At 38.2% G+C, this 23,559-nt stretch overlaps 1 protein-coding gene across 11 annotated transcripts in view; it reads right to left on the bottom strand.

Moving 5' to 3' along the window:
- Window positions 1–23,559, bottom strand: part of RIPOR3 (RIPOR family member 3) — a 53,455-nt gene that overhangs the window by 19,744 nt on the left and 10,152 nt on the right. For 6 of the 11 annotated variants that reach the window (XM_074843194.1, XM_074843190.1, XM_074843192.1 and 3 more), the window contains 9 exons: window positions 11,441–11,569; window positions 7,383–7,529; window positions 4,064–4,142; window positions 3,291–3,314; window positions 3,112–3,165; window positions 2,225–2,374; window positions 1,655–1,718; window positions 1,221–1,264; window positions 411–536 (listed from right to left, as the gene is read on the bottom strand). In XM_074843194.1, the coding sequence (XP_074699295.1) occupies window positions 411–536; window positions 1,221–1,264; window positions 1,655–1,718; window positions 2,225–2,374; window positions 3,112–3,165; window positions 3,291–3,314; window positions 4,064–4,142; window positions 7,383–7,529; window positions 11,441–11,541 (789 nt within the window). In that variant the 5' untranslated portion in view covers window positions 11,542–11,569. Of the gene's footprint in view, window positions 1–410; window positions 537–1,220; window positions 1,265–1,654; window positions 1,719–2,224; window positions 2,375–3,111; window positions 3,166–3,290; window positions 3,315–4,063; window positions 4,143–6,645; window positions 6,750–7,382; window positions 7,530–11,440; window positions 11,570–23,559 lie in introns of those variants that run through there. The other 5 variants (XM_074843198.1, XM_074843199.1, XM_074843200.1 and 2 more) reach the window with 4 other exon arrangements.

The following is a 23,559-nucleotide window of genomic DNA, read 5'->3' as shown; positions in this document are numbered from 1 at the left end:
AACAGAAAACAGAACTCCAGGTACTTAATATTCCAATGGGTGATTTAAATAATATATACATATACATCTTTTTGTCTCCACCCTAGAAAATCTCAGATATTGATCCAGGACTTTTTTTTTTAAAAAAAAAAAAAAAGCAAAAACCAAAAAAAACCACAAAACAACCACATATACCAGACTCCAGGACATGGGAAAGCAGATGCACTAATACAGTTACGAGTGTCAGGAGCAAAGGAAAAACAGTAGAGGTCTGTTCAGTAAGCAGAATACTGATTAACTGCCACTTTTACATGGCCAGGAAAAGAAAATTACTTCAGAATTTTGACAAACGCTTGGTAGCCTAACAGGTAAGTAGTATGGCAGAAGACCTGTTAACCCACTGATTCCAATCCAACCATTATACACCACACCTTGATTTCAAACTTCTCGTGGAGATTGGGTATAAAAATCTTTTCTTCCTCATCCCATGTTTGGCTGTCATCAGTCTCAATCTTGCCTTTCAATCTCCATTTTTGGCGCCCCAGTCGTACAAACACCTAGAAACCACAAAGAAAAAAGGATGTTGGGTCAACATATCCCAGAACGTTCTCTTCAGTCCATAGGCCTCACACTGTTCCAGTACCATGGAAGCAAAGCCATTCCTTTGATCACTATACATTTAGGAACTTGGATAAAGCTAGAAGATTGGAGGCAGGAATTGAGATTGCAGGTTTTAACACCTTAACTCAGTGTTAAATGATATGTCCCACCCATTCTAGAAGAACTGCAGAACTATGTTGCATAGCAAGTATAGCGGTACTGAAATACAAGGCACACTGGAATTCGTTTGGAACTGTTAGAAGTAGAAAAGCAACCCAGTAAGATACTAAAACACATTCAGATCATGCCAAGGGCAATCTTCCAAGAAACAGGCAGCAACTGTTACTTGATTTGAAGGGCAACTTTGAAGACAAAGACCTGGCAGGTTCATTTTGATAGACAATCACTGCCATCTTTTAAACCCTCCCATAACACTGGAATCACATCCTTCCCTCTTCAGTCTCAGAGGGCAGAGTAACCGCTGAACATGCCAAAGCGCTGTTCTCATTAGAACTGTGCATGGTTTTATCACAGTCTGTTTCCTGCTCCCCTTCTACATGTTGCACCCTTGCTCTCCTGTTCCTCTACTGCAAACTCACAGTAGTAAAATAAAGGACAAAATTAATTGCTGTATACTGCACCTCATACTGGTCCCCCGGGCAGAGGCGTGCAAAGCCCACCAATCCTGAAAAGAAAAGGAAAACTCCTAATACTTGTAGAGTTGTACAATGTCCCCCAAAGCCTCAGCTTGCAATAAATAAAGTGACTAACACCCCCTTGTGCTCAACTCCATGCAGAAGCTATGCGACTAGCCCAAAACACTCTTAGCACAAACTTTAACTGAGCTGAGGAAAGAAAGCTTGTCAGCTTTTGTACTCAAATATCAAACACCATTGCAGATCTGGTTTACAGTGCTGAAGTGAACAGAAGCTTGCCAAAATTCTGTTCAGGGTCTGATCCAGAAAGCCAGTGGAAGCAACTGACACTGAATAAGTGGACACTCAAAAGATCAGACTGCTGCACAGGAAACCCCAAATCAATTGATGAGTCTTGAAGGAAACAAAAAAGGACATACCTTTCATTTTCAAGTGAAACTCTCCCAAATGGACCTCCAACGCCCCTTCTATAAAACACATGTCCTAGAAGAAAGACCGAACAGTCACTATGACTGAAAAACAGTGCAGAGTAGCTACCCTCTCCCACATAAGCTATTTTCTCATCTCATCTTTAAAGGAGTTTGACTTTTTTTTTTTGCTTGAGCAAATTCACTGTCAGTTACCTTCCACTACCTGTTTTGTAAAAATAGCATAGCTTATTCATTATTCAGTTCTCATCCCATTATTTCTGGTGCAAGTCATAATGGACCCCACTATTAAAGCAGAAATTTAGAGGATTTTTTCACTTGTCTTCATGAATGCATGAAGCCAATGTGAGTAGGGGCAAGAAAAAAAGCCATAGAATTCAAGAGCTTTGCCTGAAAACTATTTATCTCACAAGCTTCAGTTCACATTATGTACCTGCATTTCATTCACATGTTAAAGCTTTTAACCTGCACCATTAAAAAAAATAAGCCAGCAGCAAGTTCTGGTACATTTTTTGCTAAGGAACAGTCAGGTCTTCACTACACGTGTGTAGTATTTCCTACCTCTGTGCACTCTTGGAAGTTCTTGTAAAGCTCCACTAGGCTCTCTCTGGAGGCTTTGGTGGAAGGAGACAAGGAAAAGGCATGTTTCATGTTAGTGGCTCCATCTCGTAGTCTGCACTGGATACAGTAAGCTTCATAGAGTTCTTCTACCTTTAAGATTTGGGGGATGGGGGAAGAATGAACAAGAATTACCCCAGCATAGTTTTAATTAGTTTTGGGAAGGAGCATCAGGAAACTTTCCTGGAAAAAAAAAACCCCAACCAAATCCCATTATCATAGTGTTGCAGAATGCTGCAACTCCTGCATTTTACAGACTGATTAGAGTGCAACAGTTTGTAGACACTCCTGCGAAAAAGCATGGGATATTGAGAAACAATTCACTCTGCTATTATCAGACTAGAAGTCAAGGAGCAGAGTAACACTTTGTTCAGGGAAAAGTGACTTGGAGAACAGGAAACTGCTTCCTTCAATACAGCTTAACACACGTACACCTTTAGCTATGTCAGAGGAGAGGTTTGATTCCTTTGGAAGCAGATGGCAGACAGCAGACATGCACACTACAGAACTGCCCATTTGGCCCCGGTGGGAGGGGGGAAGAGAACATCTAAGTCTTCCTACAGCAGCATTTTCTGAATAAACTGGCAGGGTATGCAAACTGGTTTCACAGGCAAACTCAGGTTGGGTTGTGCCCAACATTCAGCCTGAATAGAACCATTCAAGAAAATAAATAAATAAAAATCACCTCCTTCTGTAAAAAGAGTGGTTACAGCTTTCAGAAAGTACCCAGCATTACTCCCCTTCAGATTAACTATAAGCAAAGTATCTTTTATTTAGTTTGCTTATATAGCAGTGTAAGCCTTACATGTACAAGATAGAAAACCCCTTACCTTGCTTATGTGAAACTCCAGTTTTCTAATGTATCTCTCCACAGAGCGGATTTGCTTTTGAAGGGGGGAGAGAGAGGAGGACTTGAGAAATTATTTCCTAAATATGCCTTTAAGTAACACAGTAGACACATCAATTTTTCTCTATTTGCAACATTTCACCTCATCCTCAATCGTCTTACCTTATCCAGGTCATAGTAGAAAGCCTGAAAGAGAAATAGCACAGGCTGAACAGGAGAGCATGTGTATTTGTACATATTAATGATATTTTCAGATGTACTGCAGGTCTCACTACACATATCTTAAGTTACACTAAATGAAGATGCATTGTTTACTACAAAAAGACAGTCCAACATCTTTAGAAGTAGTCTCATTTTCTGTTCATGGTTGGCTGGTTTTCACAGATGCTTGAAATAAGATAGTCTCACCATCAGCTATAACAAGGACATGGACACTGGTCATGGTCATGGGAGTTTCTGATTTTTTTTAAAATCTAGCTATTATTTCCCAAATGAAGGGCAAAGTTGGATCTGTGAGTTGTCTTTTCATTAGCACTGTTGCTGAAGTTACTTCTAGGGAGCTGTGAACACAACAGAATCTAAGTTGCTAGGACACATTCACCAACTCTAGAAAACAAAGCCCAATCTTTATCATCACTTCTGTCCATACAGAAACAAACACTGATCACTGAACAGACACAAGGAGGTAACATCCCAGTAAAAAAAAAGTAACATGATCTGAAGAACACTGCTGGGTGTTGAAAATGTGAAATCCCAAGTTTATTTCTCACATCTAAAGCTAACTTGCTTGGTAAATTTCTGATTGTGATGTCTTGCTGGATCTCACCTCAGTGCTTTAACTGGAAGAGCCCTGGGACTTCCAGATGTGAGAAAGCATCTACTTTTGTGACTTATTTTTAAAGTCATACAAGTATTTAACATTAAAAGTGTCTTACCAGTCTGGAGTTCCTTTTCGTATCTTTGTGTCGACCAGAAAGATAATCTAATTCAGCCTGATGTGCTTCCAAGTATTCACTGGAGACAAAGAAAACCCAGTGTTACACTCCTCTAGTACATTCACTATAACACCTCCCCAAAGAATTTTTCATCAGAATGTTACAAAGCAATTTCCCTCTCTAGAAGACTTCTCTTGTTTTACTCTCTAAAGATGTGAATGGCTATATAGAGAGACATGGGCCAATTGATAAGTGTAGTTTCCATAGACAAATATTTGTCCTAAATTCAAGAGTCACTCCTAGACGAGCATCTGTGTGGAACGAGTGCCAGCAAATGCTGGTTACTGTTACCTAACATTTAAAGATGCTGTACCTGAATCCTTTTTACTCCTCCAAGATGTGGAATACTACAGTGCAATTCAAGAAGGCCCCCTCTCCTGCATAACAAATATACATGTACACAAGTACACTCATTCACTATTTCTTGTTTCCCTTCATCTAAAATGGATCATTCAAGTCAAAGATAGGCTTTATTCTTGGAATGTGAGGCAAAACAAAACAAGACAGCAGAGCTAGAAGTACTACTAAAGGCAAGAGGAAAGGAGGAATGTAGTAGGAGAACAGTAAGTTCTAAGACACACATAACCCAGCTCACAGACGTCCTTTTCAGATTTCTCTAACTATTCCTGTTTGGCTTTCTGGAACCTCTTCTGCAAGGTAGAAGATCAGTTCATTTGTTGAGCAAGTCTTTTGTCACAGTTACCGAGGAGTGAGAATTCATCAACCAACTCCATCTTACAAAGTCAAAGAGTTGCAACGTGAAACACTTGCACTACAAAAGAAAGCTCACAGAAGTACTCCACATGTGAGGTAGGGCACACATCATTCAGTCTTTCTGTGACCAGAGCTGAATACCACCTTTTAGTATGCTAGACAATTTCTTGATGTAACTGTTACTTTTTCCAGAATGGAAACTATTTTGCAAGGTGTGAAGCACTTTGTGCCAGTTGGCTTCTACAGAGTTGCTTGCATGCAAGGGTTATCCCTTAGGAGTTCCCAGAGGGCCTTGGACTATTTCTGCTGAGACCATCTTCTTCCAACTTTGCTTTTAATACAAAGCACACTTGGGTAACTTTTTCCTCTGATGCTTTAAAAGGGAACAAGAGTCACCTGGTAAATACTACATTATACGACACAGTCTCTGGGCAGTCAAAAAAACTTCATTTTAGACAGCTACACTTCTTCACATTTGCTTTGATGCATTTCATTCTCCTACTTTTACAAAACCAGTTCCCCCAAGACACACAGTGGCTCCAGCATTCAGCTGTCTGCTCTCTACACTTGCCAATTAACAGCTTAGTGCAGAAGTAGCCAAGGCTGGTGGCAGAAAAGAGTTCACTTTCCTTTTAGATTTAAGTATGTTGGAATTGCCAGCTTGATGGAATGGTACCCAGATGGTTAACAGAATAAAGAGTTATTGGAATGATACCCAGATGGTTAACAGAATAAAGAGTTATTTGCTATAGCTATAAAGAAACAGGCACGTAAAACATGTTCTGTACTAAAAATTCAAGTCACTCCAGCACCAAGTGGACTTAGTCTGCATCTACTTAAAATTTGGACTTTGCGTTGCTATTTGATACAGTTGTTTTCTGTAGGTTACTTTAGTCAATTAGTTAGCTACTCAGTTTTGGCAGGAGTCTGATCATATGGCATTCCCTGCAGAACTGGGAACAAATTCTGATCCACTTTATGGTTTCTCCTCCCTAAGCTCAGATAAATTCTAAACTCTGCAAAAACATTTGGTTTTGTTATTTGTTTTAAATCTAAATCCACTAATAAGACATTGACGGATATTTTTAGGGCTAAGACTGTATAGTCTTTTATTGGAATAAAAACGTGACACATCTGAGTTTACAATTATTATTACAGTGTGCTTTGCATTCTTTGCTTAAGAAAACAAACTATGATCAGAATTAATAGAGTAGCAAAATTCTGAGGACAGCAGAAACATACATGAAGGAACTGCTAGTAGAACACCAGCAGAAAGAGCTACAGGGTTTAAAAATCCAAGGAATGGTATTTTATCTTCTGATAGTAGCTTCAGAGTATAAATGAAGTTCCTGTGATATTAGACTAGACTCATCAACATCAACTGTAATGATTTAAGATGTGTATTTTTATATAATAAGATTTGAGGACTCAGTTAAAGGTTGACCAGTTTCAATTACTGATGGAGGCAAATAGCACTTACCACCATGCCCTTTCTGGTCTGTAATACCATGAGAGGAAGCTCATCCATGGTTTATTTGCCACTTCAGCATTGAATATTATCAACATTTCTATGAGATAACTAACAGCTTCCTCAAAATCGGAATACCCTAAATTCAGATTGCCAGCCCATCATTTGATCTCTGTTATGCCTGCTGCATACATCCCACATCTGCCTGATGGAGACAATGCACAAAACTGGTCTTTAACCTTTTCACTCAAGTCTATACTCATGCAACATTGACTGTTTAGTCAATCATGATAAAGACTCTGAAATAGTGCTACATTTAAAGCAAGATAATGTTATTTACATTGCCATATGAAGATGGAGTTGTACTATAGCTCCGTTTCATCACCTCAAGTCAGCTGGAGTTTTCAGGTGGATCTGCTTAGACCTTTCCCTTACAACAAGCACCTAGAGATGAAAGAGTACTTTTGAACTCCAGAGTTTAATTCTATTAAAAGAAAGAAAGAAAAAAAAAGGAGAAAAATCCCTCTAGAATATCTAATTTAAGTGTTCTCTAATTAGCATAGGGAGAAAAGAAATGGTTTGTGAATCAGCCTCCCCACTGTGTCCTTGCAGGGCACACCCTCGCTTTCAGACTTGGTTTTAAGTCAGGTTTTTGAGTCAAAGCAAACTCCACACAGCTTCCTCTCCAGAAACTTTCTGCCAATCACCCCCCAGGTCTGACTGTCCCATCCCTATCCAAGTCTCTCCTTGATCTGCAGACTCCCTGCCTGCCACCCTGCGTGCTCCGAAAACCTCCTTCCTCAAGGGAGCTCCCCAAGAGATGGAGAATCTCCCCAAAGAGTTCTACCCATCACTGACTTTTTAGAGAAGTGTAACAAACTAGGAACATAAACATCAGAGCACTTTGTTTGCAAGCAGACTGTCTGACAGTGAATGAAACTTGTTTTACAAGGTCCCAGGGTCTGGGAAAGTCACTACATTTGTTTAGAGATGCCAGATAGAGATAGGGAACAGTGATACACAGACTTAAGCAGTGTGACTAGATAAGGTAAATTACAATATTTAAAAAGTCCTTACTTAAGTCCTTTCTTCAAAGCTTCAAAAATTTTCTTCACCTGCAGTGGCTTTGGATCCCAGATGACTGCCCCCTTCTGCAGGGAATTATAAACCTTGGGGGGTTTCAGTGACATTCTTGATCTCACTGAACCTCTGCTGAGAGACTTTCTGTAAAAAGAGAAAAGAAATATGAAAAAGATGCAAACCCCATCACCTGGGAGAAAAGCAATGCCTAACCCACAAAGCTTCCAGGCTACAAGCTCTATGTCCAATCCCATACATTTTGACTCAAAAGAACAAAGCTCTCTGACACACTGAGAATACTTTCACAGATAACATTAGAAAAGTTGAGGCCCGGCCCTGAATACCTAGTGCAGAAAAGCTGCAAGTTTTTTATGACTTCAACAATAATAACTTCAATAAGAAGCATCTCCTTCTCTAAGCTTGACACAGACTCTGAGAAGCCTTTTTAAATAAAGAAAAACCGTGCAGGTCCCCATTTCTTTGGGAAGGCGGGGGGAGCACAGAGCAAGAAAAAGAAGAGCTCATTTTTATTACAGGATTTATAGCAAGTTAATGTTAATACTGCTAGCAATTGTCTTAACAGACATGCATGGCAGCTAGCTAAGGTCCTGTTTCTGTGTGCACATTTACACCAGTTGTCGGGTCAATCTCAGAACTAGTTAAGTAAGCCACACTGCAGGACAAGGACATTCCCATTCTGACTCTCACCTGCAATATAGGAAAATGAAGCAACAAACTTTTGATCTGCTCAAGGTTTAACTGATAAAGCTAACATAAAAAGCCTTTAGAAATAGCTATTTCTTTGCCTGCATTCACCATCTATTTACATGATGGCTCAGAGCCTTACCGCATTTTAGAAAAGCGAGTGCCCAAGCCCAGATTGCATACAAGATATAATTATCAAGGTGTTTTTTCAGAGTCTAACACCTCACTTTTAAAAGCAACTGCAAAACCAAAATTAAATATTGTTTCCAAGTCCCACACACAGAATTTTCTGTGCCAACCTAAAGAGTTAAAACACCCCAAGCCATTAGTTACATATATCTACATTTAAACCAGAAAATGAGCTCTCTGCAAATGGTTCTTTCACATTGTCAGATTCCTTACCTCTGTCTAAGTACTCCTCTCAGTCACAGTTATTTTTATATAGTTTTGTTAACGTTCCCTGTAAATCAAGCCTCTAAAATAACATTATCTAAAGAAGTTTCCAATTCTACCAAACCAAACTGTTGCTCTCAGAGAAGTTTTCCACCTTCTCTACAATCTCTACCCTAAATTCAGCTCACCTGGAGAAACAATGAACTTCAACAAGCTTAATACTTAGCCACTGGCTGTTTTAAATTCTAGGCATGTGACTGAAGGCCTAAAGAGATTATTGATCTTGGTGATTAAGTCTTAGGCCCAGCACACCTGAGAGCTCTCTCCAGTCCTACTACAGAAACCTTTGAGTAACTACTTTAATTATCCTGGTGCTAAATTTCCACTTAACTCCATTTTTTAACATATAATCTGCAAAAATCTGATAAATTTAGGTGTTGCCAAACATTATTACATATTTAATTTCTTCACCCCAATTATTATCTTAGTTTTTTATGATGGCTTAAAGTATTAATTAACCAAACCATCTGGAGCTCAGGTTACCTGTATTGAGGAACATAACTGTTAAATTAGAAACTTACATTAATATTGTTTTCTTTCGTAAGATAATGAATCTTTGAGTATTCCATGCAAAGTGAAAGGGTTTCAACAGGAATAACACTGGAAGGGACAGTCTAGCCAATAATAGCAGTTGAAAGAGTCTCCTAGAAGGATCATCACTTAAAATTCTTTCATGCAAAGAAGGAAATAGCATCCAGTTCTATGCTTTAGATGAGTACTCTAATTACCAAGCTACCATATGGGAGATATAAGATAATTCTATCTTTTGAAATTAAAAAGCCCAAATTACTGCTGGGTTTTGTTTATTTTTGGAAAGGAAAGGACTTTGATATTTACCTTCAGAGTTTTGGACTGCAAATGCTAAACTCAGGAAATCATTTCCCTTCAGTTGAAAGTATAGCATCTAAGCAATGCATATGGATAGGTTGGGATTTAAAACTCACCATTTCCCTCACTATCTCCTACTGACTGATGGAGCCCATACATACTCAGTGCACTGATGTTAAGAGTTCCATTTTCATACATTTCATAGAAAAGTTACATGGCCGACGTAGGCCTTTAGGGACAGTAGCTAAAAGCTAGATGCTACGATGCTGCTTTCCCTTGTGAACTTGATAATTTAAGTATCAGGTTTCTCACTTTATAGATAACAGTAATAATATTTACTTCCTGTGGAGACCATTGTAAGGAAAAATGAAATAGTTTGTCTGACTGAGAGGCTCAAAAGGAAGTTGCTAAAGAAATGCTAAAGTATATTTAGCATCTGCTTAAGAATCTCCATGTGGACCTGATTTGTGTGTCATCCTTTGGATGGACCTTGCATAGGGCCCCTGCAATCTCCTGCTGTGTTTTGCAACAGTGCCTGAGGGAGAGGTAAGTTAGGAAAGGGTGATTAAAAAATTTCTTCACTATGCTGGGGAAGGCTCACAAGTGTTCACTGGGCTGTGACTGAGTATCTAGTGCAGAAATTTTCCTTATTGCAATGATTGCTGAACAAACCCTCTGTCTAAACAAATATTAAAAAGCAACATCATAAAAAATGCATGAAAAGCGGCATTTGGTTAGAAAACCTTTGCAGTGAAAAGTAAGAGAATAACCTTAAGGGATATATGAACTCTTCTGTTTGGAGCATTCTTACCCTGCTGGACTGTGCCTTTGTTGGAGAAACAGCCGTTCAACATTTTTCCTGGTAGATCCTTTCCCTGCTAGAACTCCCACTATGTACTTGAGCTCAAGTCTGTTTATACAATTTATTGACAGTGTTTTTCTCAAGATCTTAGTGATTGGTGTGATTTTAGATGTCTGATCTTTGATAATTTTCTGCTTCCACGACAAATTAATTTATTCAAATGTGAAGACCTCTTGATTACATCACAATCATGCTGGAATTTCATTTTTGCTCATGCTGCGTTCAACTGAAAGGTTAATTCAGTCATTTGGTTCTTTGAAAAGATATTTTATGACATAAGTCAGGTATTTTACTGATACACAGTAGGATTTTATGAGTACAATACTTTTAGATGTATACTTTCCAATACTTCTATATGATACTGCTAAATGATTCACTTTGTTATTATTCTAGCATGCATTGGCAGTCAGGGATTATATTAATTTTCCATTTATATATCATATCTTGTAAAAGCACTCAAAAGACTATACAGGGATCACTAAATTCAGAAAAAGAACAAGAGCACTTCTAGTGAAAAAGCTGCACAGTTATCTACATAGAGCAATGCTACACAACAATTTGTGATAAGCAGAAAGGGAAAAACAGTGCAGGATGGATTAGCAATTACAGAGCTCGACTAAAGACTGGAAGACTGGACTGCAGCCTCGGCTATACTATAGACCTGTTACTGACAGCAGCGATTTGCAGTGGCCTTCTTGGCCCCTCGCATTTGTGCCATTGCCAGAAAGCAGCCCTTCCTCTCATGTAATGCTGCTCTGCTTAAATAACTCCAGGAGAACTTGAGTTGGCTTCAGTTACATATTTTGCCAGGACTCACCATTAACATCCCCATCTTTTTGAAGATCTATGAGATTTTTAATTACCATAACTATTCAGAAGGTTTTAGTGGGAAAAAATCAGTTACACCAGGCTGCTAGCAGGAAGGGTTGGTTGCAGCCCTTCATTTTTCTAGAAGAAATGGACACTATTAACAGCCTGATACATAACCTCTGAAATCCAGCCATCTCTGAAGTACAGTGTGTATAGCAGTAAGATAGTATGGTGTGAAGTATAGCTATTTATCAGCAAACCATGACAACACTCAATAGTTTTAGGATAAAAATTAAGAAACAACTTCTACACATAGGTGCCTTAGGTTAAAAAACATTCACAGTACCTAATGTCTGTTGCCCAAACAATCAAGTGCTTTACTTTTTGTATTACTTACGCTATTTTTCTGCTTTGCACAGTGCTGAACCCAGTGAAGGAACAACTCCTGCTGATACCACTCCCATCACCAGGAGAGACAAATGTGAGTTTGACCGACATGATTGCCAGCCAGTAAGTCTATTGGCTTCTGAAATAAACAGAAAAACAGATGAGTCAAAACTTTCTTGGCAATTCAGGCTTGTGCTGCTGCAAGTGCTGAGCTGCTTGGAAGTGGAAAGGCAGAACAACAGACAGTAGATTAAATAGAAAAAAAAGACTTGTCTGCTATACACGTTTCCTCTGTTGCCATCCACAATACAATTAATAAGGGACTGAATAGTCTAAAATGAAATCTCTCATGCCCTCTTCAATTTCTGATTGATTTTACAAACTCACTATGTAAAACCCAGAATAGCCTCAATTCACAGGCTCTCTACATTTCTGATGTTTTAAAAACCCTGTAATTGTCCCACTGCTTAATGAGTTCAGGCCAACCAGTGTATTTCCAAATCAGTATGGATGCCAGAACAATACTTAAGCTCCAGACTTAGTCAGGTCCAAAAAGCAGTTTCTTGCATCTATGCAGAGCCACACTGAAGTCAATGGTAGAATTGGCTGAGTGTGGTACTTAAGCCCAAGGCAGAAGTCTGGTTTCAACAGTAAATTTCAGGTTCATGCTCCTCCTCTGGCAGGATTTCTCTTGGATTGCTCTCTTCTGTTTTCCATCAGTCAAACTCTTTTGCTTTCTGGAGAACTGTGTTCTCTGCCATATGTCTATAGAATCCAAGTTACAATATAAGTAACAGACATATCCTTCAAAGCAGCTGTAGAAAATCACCCAGACAGTTAATATACAGAAAAATTCCCTTCCTTCCCCCCTCAAGCTGGTGTAATGTAAACACCACAACTGAGTAAAACAAAAAGCTGGAGTATCTATTTGTAGAGAGAAGTACAAACTCCAATAAGAGCTCTACATGCTCCATGCAAAGTTTTGTCCTATGTTACAGAATGTGCTCTAAGAACAGTGAGCTCTTAATCTATTGGGGTAGATACTGGAAAGAAACGTTCGCACTCAACCCTTATGCCTGACATTATCCCACCAGCATGGCTACAATTAGTCAGACTAGAAGGCCAGAAATGTCAAGATAAGACTTTTCCTGGCTCTGTCACTAACTTGGAGAGCGACCTAACTCAATGCTCTTCAAGACTACATATAAAGAACTGAATGGTTAAGTATAGTTCCTGAGAGATTTGAGAGTGTTTTGCTAATTCTGGGCTAGTCTACAAGTGCAGGGGTTTACTGTAAGTGACTGTGCTTTAGGTATCATTATCTACCAAAGCAGTAACAAAAGCTGTCATGGATTTCCACAGGCAGAGATCCTGCAGTGAGACCCAACTGTTTCATTAGAAGCCGCCCAATCAGTTCCCTGGGCTGAGGTCTAAGACTCCCATTTCTTTGGCTGTTCTACAGGCTGTGCCAAGCTCATGAATACATCTGTGAAAAACAGGCTAAAGATTTTAGAACAAGATGTGAAAATTATAAATTTGAGCCAAACAGCTTTGCAAGCTAACTAGTTTGTCAAAAGAGGTATTGGGCATGGCTAGGTATTTTGTATCTCAGTGCATCGAAGTCCACATGACTCCATAGCTTCAGCAGTATCAATAGAAACCTGTCACATGGAAAAATTTAGGCGCATCTTAATCACCTTTTAATCAAAATGTACAGCTTTAACCAGCTGTACATTCTTTCTTTGAAAGGATGCCTCCTTAACACCCTTAATCAGAGATTGTGCTTGCATCATATCACAGCTGAAATTTCAAAATATTTTCCATTCTTCTAGTTTTCAGATGCTTATAAGTCTGTGAACAGTCACCCCATCAAAAGGATCATTAGGCTGAAAAAAACATGCAACTGACTGAAAAATGTAATTGCATAACAAGCTGTTAAAGGAATAAATAAAAGGAATTGCCTCATGGTTATTGACCACATCCCTCATCAAGTCTAAGCCAGATTCCCAGGATCTGTTCTTCAACTCTCTAACCTGGGAAAGTTAGTTCATGAGTAAAAGGGAGGAAGAAAGTGCAGGAAAGCTTGTCTAATTTTATAGGACTCCTAAAGCCTGCATAGCATGAGACTGAAAACCTTTGAAGCATATAGATATGAAAAAAAAACAAAACGGGGCAGAGCCTTGGCAGGGAACAGAAAGTGGAAAATGATGAGAAGACTCCTGAAGTAAAAATCTGTGGTACTGAACTCTAGATGTGAAGAATTAAGTTGGAAATGTACAGACCCCCAAAACTGAGTTGGTGAAAGAAATAAATTGCTTAAATTGCCTAGACTTGATTCTGTTGCCACACTTGTTTTTATAAATTAAATATAACTCTGGACTTCAAGAATATACACTGTTGCAAATTAGTAGAAATGAGAGATGAATCGGACCTCACTTGAGCATAGCTGTAAGCATTTAAAAATTCTCATGGGTTGTTTCTTTTAACTGCACAAAGCTCAGTCCTCAAGGCCACTGACCGTGTCATGTTCCGCTGTACTGCATAGCTACATTCAAAAGCAATTCACAAGCACATTTTCACAGTTCCCTCTTACAAGAATGAAGAGAATTTAAATAATGTTAGGAAAGAACCATTAAAGGGGTTATCTTTCGTATTTTGAAACAATGTCAACAAAGTAAAATACTGCTTGGTATACACATGCTTATATATTTTTGTAGCAACCTAGAAATCTTACAGCTCATTTCACACTTCTGAGTAGAAGACCGTAAGTAGGATGTCAAGACAACATTTTATTTGTAAGAAAGATTTATAAATGCAGTTGTTTAAACAGAAGGTTTTTCTAGCCAGAGTGTCTGTATGAAAGTGCTGAGCTACGTTACAACTGCCCCTGAGAAAAAGCATCTGGACACATCTCCAATTCAACTCTTCCTCTAGGCTAGAAATAAATCAGATAAGGACCCCCGACAAAGCTAAATTCAAATCTGTCTTCAAACCTGCAACCTCTGCTGTGTAGGCCAATGGCTCCAAATCTCGTAAATATAGGGATTATACCCTGGGGAGCAGAGGAACTTCCTCTCTTTTAATCTTCCCAAAAAGCACAGAACGTGAATACGGTAGCTAGCTAGGGGCTGGCATATGCAGAGTACAAAAACATCAGGCCAAACTGAAGGAGTCTATTGCCAGGGGCAATAGAAACACCGAGCTACTGGAAAAAACAAGCAGTCCTGAAAAAGTCTTATAAAGCTTGTGAGTCTTAAACAGACCTCCAAACTGCCAGGTACTAGTCGACTCAAACGTTTTAATACATGCAATTTTGTAAGATTGAGACTTCAGGTCTCAGAAATGTATTTTTAACATAAAAGAGTATTTTCTTTTTAATTAAAGGAGTATGTTTGCCCTGTTTCAACAATTTGCTATAATGGATTATTAGCATTTAACCTTCAGTGTTACCAAGTATCCAGGCACATAGGGCAAAAACATTTACGCTTCTATGCAGCAGTGAGTACACTCAAACTGCATGTTCTGCTTTGTCTCCATTAGGATTAGGATATTCCTCAAGCCAAATGACCTTCATCCTCTACAAACAAAAAACTGGTGTCTGTTTGTGTTTATGGCTAAACTTTTCCAGCCCTAGTCACATATTTAATTGTTTCTGGGCACAATGGTTTCAACGATTTTACGAGGGAAATATGACTCACTGACTTCTTGCAAAATATTTCTGCTTGTGTTTTGTACTTTAAATTAGTAGCCATGTTTTTCTTTTAGTATCTCCAAGAGGTTCACTTGAACTTGGTGAACTGTAAGGTATTCATGTTTACTTAAAATTCATAATGTTCCAATTGTGAATGACTAGTTGGCTAAGAGACACACACTTGCCCCTAGTTACGTGTCTGCAAAAAACTGTACCACGCTGTTTCCGTTGGCTGATTGTAGACATGCACATCGAGTTGATAGCCTAGGCAACAAGTGGCTACATATCTCACTAGTATGGCAGCACCCGCTGTTCACTGGCCTCAGCAAGCAGCGGCTGCCTAACAAAATAAAAGCCAGTTTGAAATCAAGTAAATTATTAGTCACTATAGAAAATAAACACAGTGACGGAACACAAACTATCAAATATCAATCACTTCCATGTCTAAGGATCATGTTTGTGATTCTGGATACGTTATGTGATCATTGCAATTTGTCTTACGCTGCCTGATGCTAACTTGCTCCTTACATTTTTAGTCTACTGCTGTTATTTTTATACATAATTTTATTTGCAAATATTACATTAGCTTTACTTCAAAGGACAATAGAGCCATTTTATCTCCTAGTTGTGGAAACCGAACAGAGTTGATTTCATTTTGTATTATCACAACATAATCCTTTTCTCAGTATTAGATGAGCTCAACATTTCATTGGAGGGACTGGAGCCTTGACCCTAAAATATGTGGCTTATATTCATGCCGATAGGGAGAATCCTCTTAGTAAGTGGATTTCTGCATAGCACATAGATTTTATTGTAGGGTTGCCACCTAGAATCTATGTCTTTTTAGAGCATGGGTTTATAACATTCACTTCAGCTCCGTGACAGCCAAATTTGCCATTAAAGTGTTTTGGTTTTATACCATTTCTACTGAAACTCAATTTTCACCGTACGTAACCAAAATCAGAGGTGATTAAGTAGATGAGCATTTAGGGAAATTAGACACATTCTCTGGTCTTACTTCAGAAATGATTTGTGACTCCAACTAATCATCTGATGTTTCAAAAAAACCTTCAAAGGTACTAAGTTACTCATTATACTTTCCTGAATTAATTATAAACTCCACCACAATAACTGATTTGCTGCTATAATTGCATCTGTATTAGGGTTTTAGCTGATAGAAATATATATTGCAAACACTTAATAGGTGAAAAGACAACCCTAACATAATCACACCAGAAAATTTCTAGCATAAGTCAAATTTAAGACTGATTTTGCAAACCGGGCTACATTTGTCTACCATCACATTGATGGAATCACAATTATTTTTCTTCCTCTCGTTTATTTCAAAACTGAGGAACAATGGAATTAATTAACACTTCTGAATGCTTATGATGGGTGGTATCCATTTCAAAACACTTGTGGCAGACAATGGCATTTGAATCTTTCATGACACTGATAAAGAAAAAAAAAACAGACTGCCACAATGTATTACAATACTGCCAAACATTTTGAACAAAGTCTTAGGGCTGATCTGGGCCTGAACGACTGAAGCTTTTTGTGATTTCAATGTAGTGGAACAGGCTGGAAATGTCTAGACCTTGGCACTTACTTTGCAGCATTGGACATCTAAAGAATCCAGACCATTAAAATTAATGAAACTCCTGAGATGTGATAACATCATGACTCAGCCCTAATTACTCTAAAGGTAGACGTAATAAAGGCTGACTGAACAACGAATTAAGTGACCATCTTGTGTACAGCACAGTGTTGAATCCACTGGGAAAATACACACTATATTTAATCTTTGCTCTTGAGCATTCTTTAGAAAGACCATTGACCTCAGCAGCAATGTCTACTTTGCTAGATAAACATTCCAAATTTATGATTAAAACCCCTTAAATTTTAAGCATTTTTGTTCAATTGTTAGACAAACATTCTATTTATACAGTTATTGGCAGAACTAAGAAAAATTTCTCTGGTTATTTTTCTAGAGGTGAAAAGTCATTTAGATTAGGGAGACAGAAAGTGCCCTTGATGCTACATCTCAATATAGCTATTTAAACTTCAGATAAATCCTTTCTGTGGAAAGGATTCACAGCAGAATCTGAAAAGTTTATATGTAATTCACTTTAACATAGGAATTCCGACCTGCGGATATCATTTATCTAGAACTGGTGTCTCACACCAACACATATAACCTGTAACTAGTCCACCACACAGACGGGACGAGCCACTGCAGTTACAGATATGGAAAATATATGTTTGATATTTTGGTTTCATAAACAGATTTGCAAAAATGGAGGTAATGGAGACAAAGAGCTGCCTGTGATGAGCTTTTGAAAATTTTCCCCTTAATACTTCTATCATTTATCTGTGAAGCACTAAGAGGTAAATTTTGCTTCTTCCTTACATTTTTCCTGCTCTCCCACCTCACCCCTACTCATCTCTTTCTCGCACCTTGTTCCTATAGTGGGAATAAAACAATGTAGACAGCTGAAGCTGTTCAGCCTTCTCTGCAGAAAAATGCAATCCATGCAGGAAACCATCTCCTACCAGAGAGGTATGTTTAGCTACAGTGCTGTAAAGTCCACTGGATATAGCTGTCCAGAGCCATGAACAATCATTCTTCCGCTCACATTCACCAGCCATACCTGCTGCTTTAAGACTGAGCAATGTGAGTGATTACACAGCGATTTTGCTGCAAGTAGAAGCTTTTTCTTCTCTACATAGCTGCACAGGTGTTCCGCAGAACTTTTTGGCCTAAACGTGTTTAATTCAGACTATTAGATGGGTCCTTTACTTTGCACCAAACATACATCTGATGGGTTTTATTTTTAAAATCTCAAATGATTCAGGAATATAATCCCATTCTCAAAAGTAATTTAGGCTCTTAGGAGCTAGTTCAATTGATTTTTAATAAGAATTACATTCATAGCATATATTATTTAGAAAGATGGAGCTTCAGTGCGTAACTCATTTTAGTACTTTTGCAAATTTTATCTAGGCAGATTCAACTCTTAAATATATATTTAAACACTGCATATCTGACATACTTTCCTCCTAGCCATATTCAAGCGATAAAAAGAAAATCAGATAAACGGCTTTGATCCAAGTTATTGCTTTAGTCATTAGGCCCTTCTATAGCTTTATGCCAGCTTCTGGAAATGAAGTTTTGGAGTCCAGGTTTCCTATGCAGCAATAAATTTAAATATCATAAGCAGTCCCCTCAGAGAGCTTCTCTGCTGGAGGTAGTGTCTCTGATGTAACCATTTCTAGTGCAGTTCTTTGAACACAGGACTCAACTTTCAAGTCCAAGATGACCTGTTTTTCAAGCCTGCAATTCAAAATGTTACTGTATTTCTAATTAGTTTTCATCTAAGCATACAGATCCAAGTTCTATTCTCAGTGACACTGGTGCACATCCAGAGGAAATTAATCAGTCATTTATTCCAGATTTCCAGTAGAATTGCAGCAGCAAATGTTGGCCTGCACTTAGTTAATGACCTGGAAACTATTTTTCAAGACATAATTTTGTGGTCAATTTTGTACTTCCCTCTAGTGGCAGCAGATATCAAACAAATGAAGCACAAAGGAGACCTTGTCACAGATCACACACTGATGTATTGTGCCTATTTCTTTCATGGAAATTTGTTACTCAGAATCAAGGCTGGCTGTAAATCCCACTGTAACTTATTGGTAATGTTGTAATAAGAAAAGAATCAGTGATTGCACATAACCAAAATCCTCATTTGCTTCCTTGGCCAGTATGTGGCATATTCATATAGCCACATGTAGTTTCTCCATGCTTGCCTCCACCGTAGCTCTTCTAGTTGCTGTGAGTACTTTTGCACTGAGTTTTGCTTTCCTCCTCGGGGGAAGGCACAGAACAATTCACCCATTATCAGCTGATTTATGAGCACAGGGCTTGCTGCTAGCTCCTCTGGTTTCAATTTCAAAGTTGATGACAAACTTGCAAGCCTGAATCAGAGATTCAGGAATGTGGCAGGCTCCACACGCTAGCCTGACTTGCAGCTTTTTCAGCTTTGGCAGAATTTGAGTCTGCAGTTAGCTACACTATAATGAATACTTAAAAACAAAATCCTAACAAGAGAAGAAGCAGATGGCGTTGAGGGAGAGCAATTTACAAGTGATGAACAGGCTCTTCCATTTCTGACAAAGGAAAATTTGCCTAGCAGCAAGGCACTGAACTCTGCCAATTCTGTCCTTGAGAGGTTCCACCTTCTTCATTAGGAACCCCAAGGAACATTCTTCTGTAATACATATCTTATTTGTCTTGTTTCCCCCAATCTACGCCTGAATGTATGTTACAGATAGACTTATCAGGTGTGATCATGTCTCCATCCATCGGCTACTGCAGGAGCCTCCTAAAAGCCCATTTCCATGAAATAAGGAAGGTCCTTTATCTCAGCGTTAGGGTTGTGGAAAGTCCCAAGTCTAAGCTTCAATAGAAACCACCATGATGGATAGATATATGTTTTGATTATTACACTGAGAAGAATATATAAACCAAAACAGATGACAAACTTCCAGTAACAGTGAAATTTTATGTTCAACAGTATGTCGGATGTATTTTGATATCTTCAAAAACTGAAGTCTGTGAATCACAATATACCAGTATGTGTCCTGGGGAATACTTCTGAAGTGGGAGACACTATCTGGCATTTAGTTGTCTGATCAAGAAAATTGTGTCTTTATTAAGTACTAAACCATTAAGTCAACTTTGTATGGCAACCATGTTTTATTCCCATAAAGGTTATCAAGACAATCTTGTGTCACAGAAGTTGCTAAGTTAGGATCAGTATCCCAAAGAACACTGGAAAAAGAGAAGTATACAAAATGTCATAAAAGAGGGAAATAGGAGAGAGAAATGGTATATGTTTTAAAGCAATGTATTTTCTTTAATGCTGAGTAGACACAGTCTTAGTTTTTTCACAGTCAGTATTTCCACCACTGATCAGTAAATCTCGGTACCTATTTAAGATAATGAAAAAGGGTGTATTTTTCAGAAACAGATACCAAAATCAAGACAACTGAGAATGTCTCTCACTGGCCAGCTCACAGTCAAAGCATCAAAAAATTATTTGGTGTGTTCAGACTTTTTATCTAGGCTGAATTTACTCAGTATCATCTAACACAGGCTTGAACTCATATTTTCTAACAAATTAGGGTAGCTGTCATAGCAATCCTAACAGTGTGTTCTGTACTAATGTTCCCTTTCTGTAGACACTCCACAAGCATGTAAACTTTACTTGTGGAAAAAAACAAGAACTTTTGAATATATGTGGCTATATCTGTGCTTCCCCCTCCATTTCTTACCAATTCCTAATGCATATGCTCTGACATTCATGGCCCACATTTTTTATGCTGTTATTCTCTGCTTTTATTTGGTTTGGGTTTGTTTTTAATGAGGTGAACTTTGCACAGCCCAACTCTAGCTCCTATAAAATCTGTGTCTTAAATGGCCAGATTTAGTGATTTTTGTATGGAAAAAAAAAAAGGCCTACATACTAACCACACAGCTGTACTTGGAAACAGATGTTTTACCCCCTTTAAACTGAACTAATGAGGACAGGAATATGGAACAGATAGGTCAGGAAAACTTCTGTCTAGATTTTGAATTTGGAATTATGGAAAGAGTACAGAAAAGACTGGTGCTTCCACATAAGGGGAGGGGAGAAGGATGGTAATTCCACTGATGATGAAAATTTGCACTGCTACACTAGCTTCAAGGCACTTCCACTTCACAGCCCTGATCATCCCAATGTCAGTTCAATTCACTTAACTCACACAAGTATCCCATAGAGAGCAGGCCAGATCCTCAGTTTATATGAGCTGCCCTAACTCTATTCAAATCAATCTATTTACAGAAGTCCAGGATTTGGCTCTGTGCCTCCTTTGCATTTAGCAGGTGTGAAAGGACTCTAAATCACTTATTTCAAGACTTCTGTAAAACATAAAATACACCAATTATTTAGGATCAGGTGCTGTGAAAACTATAACTTCTGATAGAAATCTGACTAAACATGAAATTTTTTTAAACTAATTTTGCCCATCAGTGTGTTCTTAAAATATAAAGTGTATTCTGCTGCTAATTCAGAAATAGATAAGGTTTTTAGGACCATCGCTTCTCTGCCCAATCTTGCTCCCATCAAAGTCACTGGGAGCGTTGCCATAACTTCAGAGAAGAATGAACAAGACCTTTGTAGTCATGATTTGGCGCTCACACTGGAAAAATGCATTAGTGATGGCTTTCTATAGAAAAGATGCATCAGGTTTTCCTCTCGTTCCTAGCTTAAGCTTCTTTAAAAAATTATTCTTGATTTGTCTTTATATGCTCTTCACCAGTACACTCCCTTGCAGTACAGAGTGGGTCCCTTGCTCTAAGCCACAGCAGCAAAAAAGAACCTTCTGCTGTACAAGGCTTTGTGAGACACAGTCATTACATGCAGAGGAAACTGGGTTTAGTGAGGCCCTAGTTACCCTGGGGACTACCATAATATAAATTACTAATAATAAAAATAAACATTGGCTAGCTTGAACTTCTCTTCATTTCCTTACAGCTTATTTTTGTGACGGAATTAGCTAAATAAAGCCCACTTGAAAGAACGCTTAATTGCAAACTATCCAAATAAAACAAAATGGAACTAATTGGTTGTTAAATACTAAACATTCAAAGGGAGATGGCTTTGGAAACAGCTGAAGGACTAATGTATATTAGGATACATATGGTGAATCAAGCAGTTAAGCAAAATGCAGTCTAAACCGGACAACATTTACTTTTAAACCAGAGATTCAAGTTTTGGCAGTCTGGTTCTGCCAAACTGGATTATTTCAAGCCTAAACAGAATCACAGCAATACTCTTTTGAAAATTATAAAATCAGAAGAGTCAAACTTGTGTACTGACTTCTGGACATAGTTTGCCTGGGAAAGACTACAAAATCTACAATGATCATTACCCCATGAAGTGCCTCTTAAACCTATTTCAGCCTAAAAAAGATAGCTTAGCAAAGACTACTGTTTGAAGTGGTTTTTCTAAAGCAGTTATCTTCCTAGAAGTTGGGTAGGGAAAGCTCACATAAACAGTTCTGACAGCACATCTCTGAAGGAGAGTGGTGATGCCTTCCATCAGAATAACTGATTGCAGATCTGCCTTGGCCTTTATAAACTTCCTTTCTTCAGCCCTATGTTATTGTTACTGCTATTTAATTCAAATATTTCACAGTCAGCAAATAGAAAGAATCTGTCTGGGCATGTGAAAACTTCCTTTTCACATTCATTAAAGGTTAATACAGTTGCCATACTTATTTCTTAAATCAGAAGTATTTCTAGCAAGACTAGAAAATGATCTCTCTAATGTGACTGAAATTTGCAAACATGAAACGAGCAAGAAGTAGGTAAGTTATAACCAAAATCATACAGTAAAAATAATTCTAACTATTAATTAGTGGTAGAATAATTTTTCTTTGGAGGACCACTGTGTGCTGTGACATGAAATCAGACTAGTGGTAAGCCATTGAAAGTGCACTGCCTAGTCAGCCACATGTTTACTTTCTCACTTATCAATAACCGACATTAACAAGACTTCTGACAGAGATAATAAATTCCTGGAAGTGGCAGGCTCTTCTACATCACCCAGCCCAAGCACAAGAGAGCTACTCACTGGAAAAAAAAAATGCAGACATAACTGGAAGCGCTAAGCAGGATCAGTTGAGATCAAACCACTTCAACGTTTAGGCCAAAAGCTAATCTTATTTTAAGGTCCCTTGAAATGTTATGAATATCATGAACAAACATGGCAAGAGTCACTCATGAAAATGCATTTCAGTTTTGTGCACAAAAAAATCAATCAGCTAAATCAGTCAGCTCTCTGTCTTAAACTTCTTCAAAGACTGTGAACCCAATTGTTTGTTCCCTGAGGACTCAAAGCTTTTACTGTAACTAGCAGTCACATCTGCTTAGTGTTTCATATTTTTCACCATCACAAGGAGTTTTTCTTAGACCTTGGACTGGTTTACTTTGCATCTATGTGTAAGTACAACAACAAAACTCCAACAGAAGAGATAACTGAGGTCTTCTGCCAGTTTGTTTCTACCTCTCTCCCCAAAAGACACAGGCAATCCTGACAAAAAGAGTATTCTTATATGAGTATTTTGCCAGCATAGCTAGATCTTTATGGGTTTCATTTTTTAACATTCCTCTTAGCGCTCACAGCTATGCCAGAAACTTTGTAACATAGAACTATACAGCTACACAATAAAGCTTTGTTGTTCAATATATCTAGCAGAGTTTTGAAAGGTATTAGTAGTCTGCAGATAATGTAAAAAAATCCTTCAATGTGAACACTGTCTGTGTATCTATACTACCAGCACCTCATTGCTGTCAGACTATTGGTATTATTTATACAAAAGTTATTCTA

The sequence above is a fragment of the Strix aluco genome, chromosome 17 (genome assembly GCF_031877795.1).
Source record: "Strix aluco isolate bStrAlu1 chromosome 17, bStrAlu1.hap1, whole genome shotgun sequence".
Lineage (NCBI taxonomy): Eukaryota > Metazoa > Chordata > Aves > Strigiformes > Strigidae > Strix > Strix aluco.
Note: the sequence above shows the minus strand (reverse complement) of the source record. Positions and strands in the feature narration are given on the sequence as shown.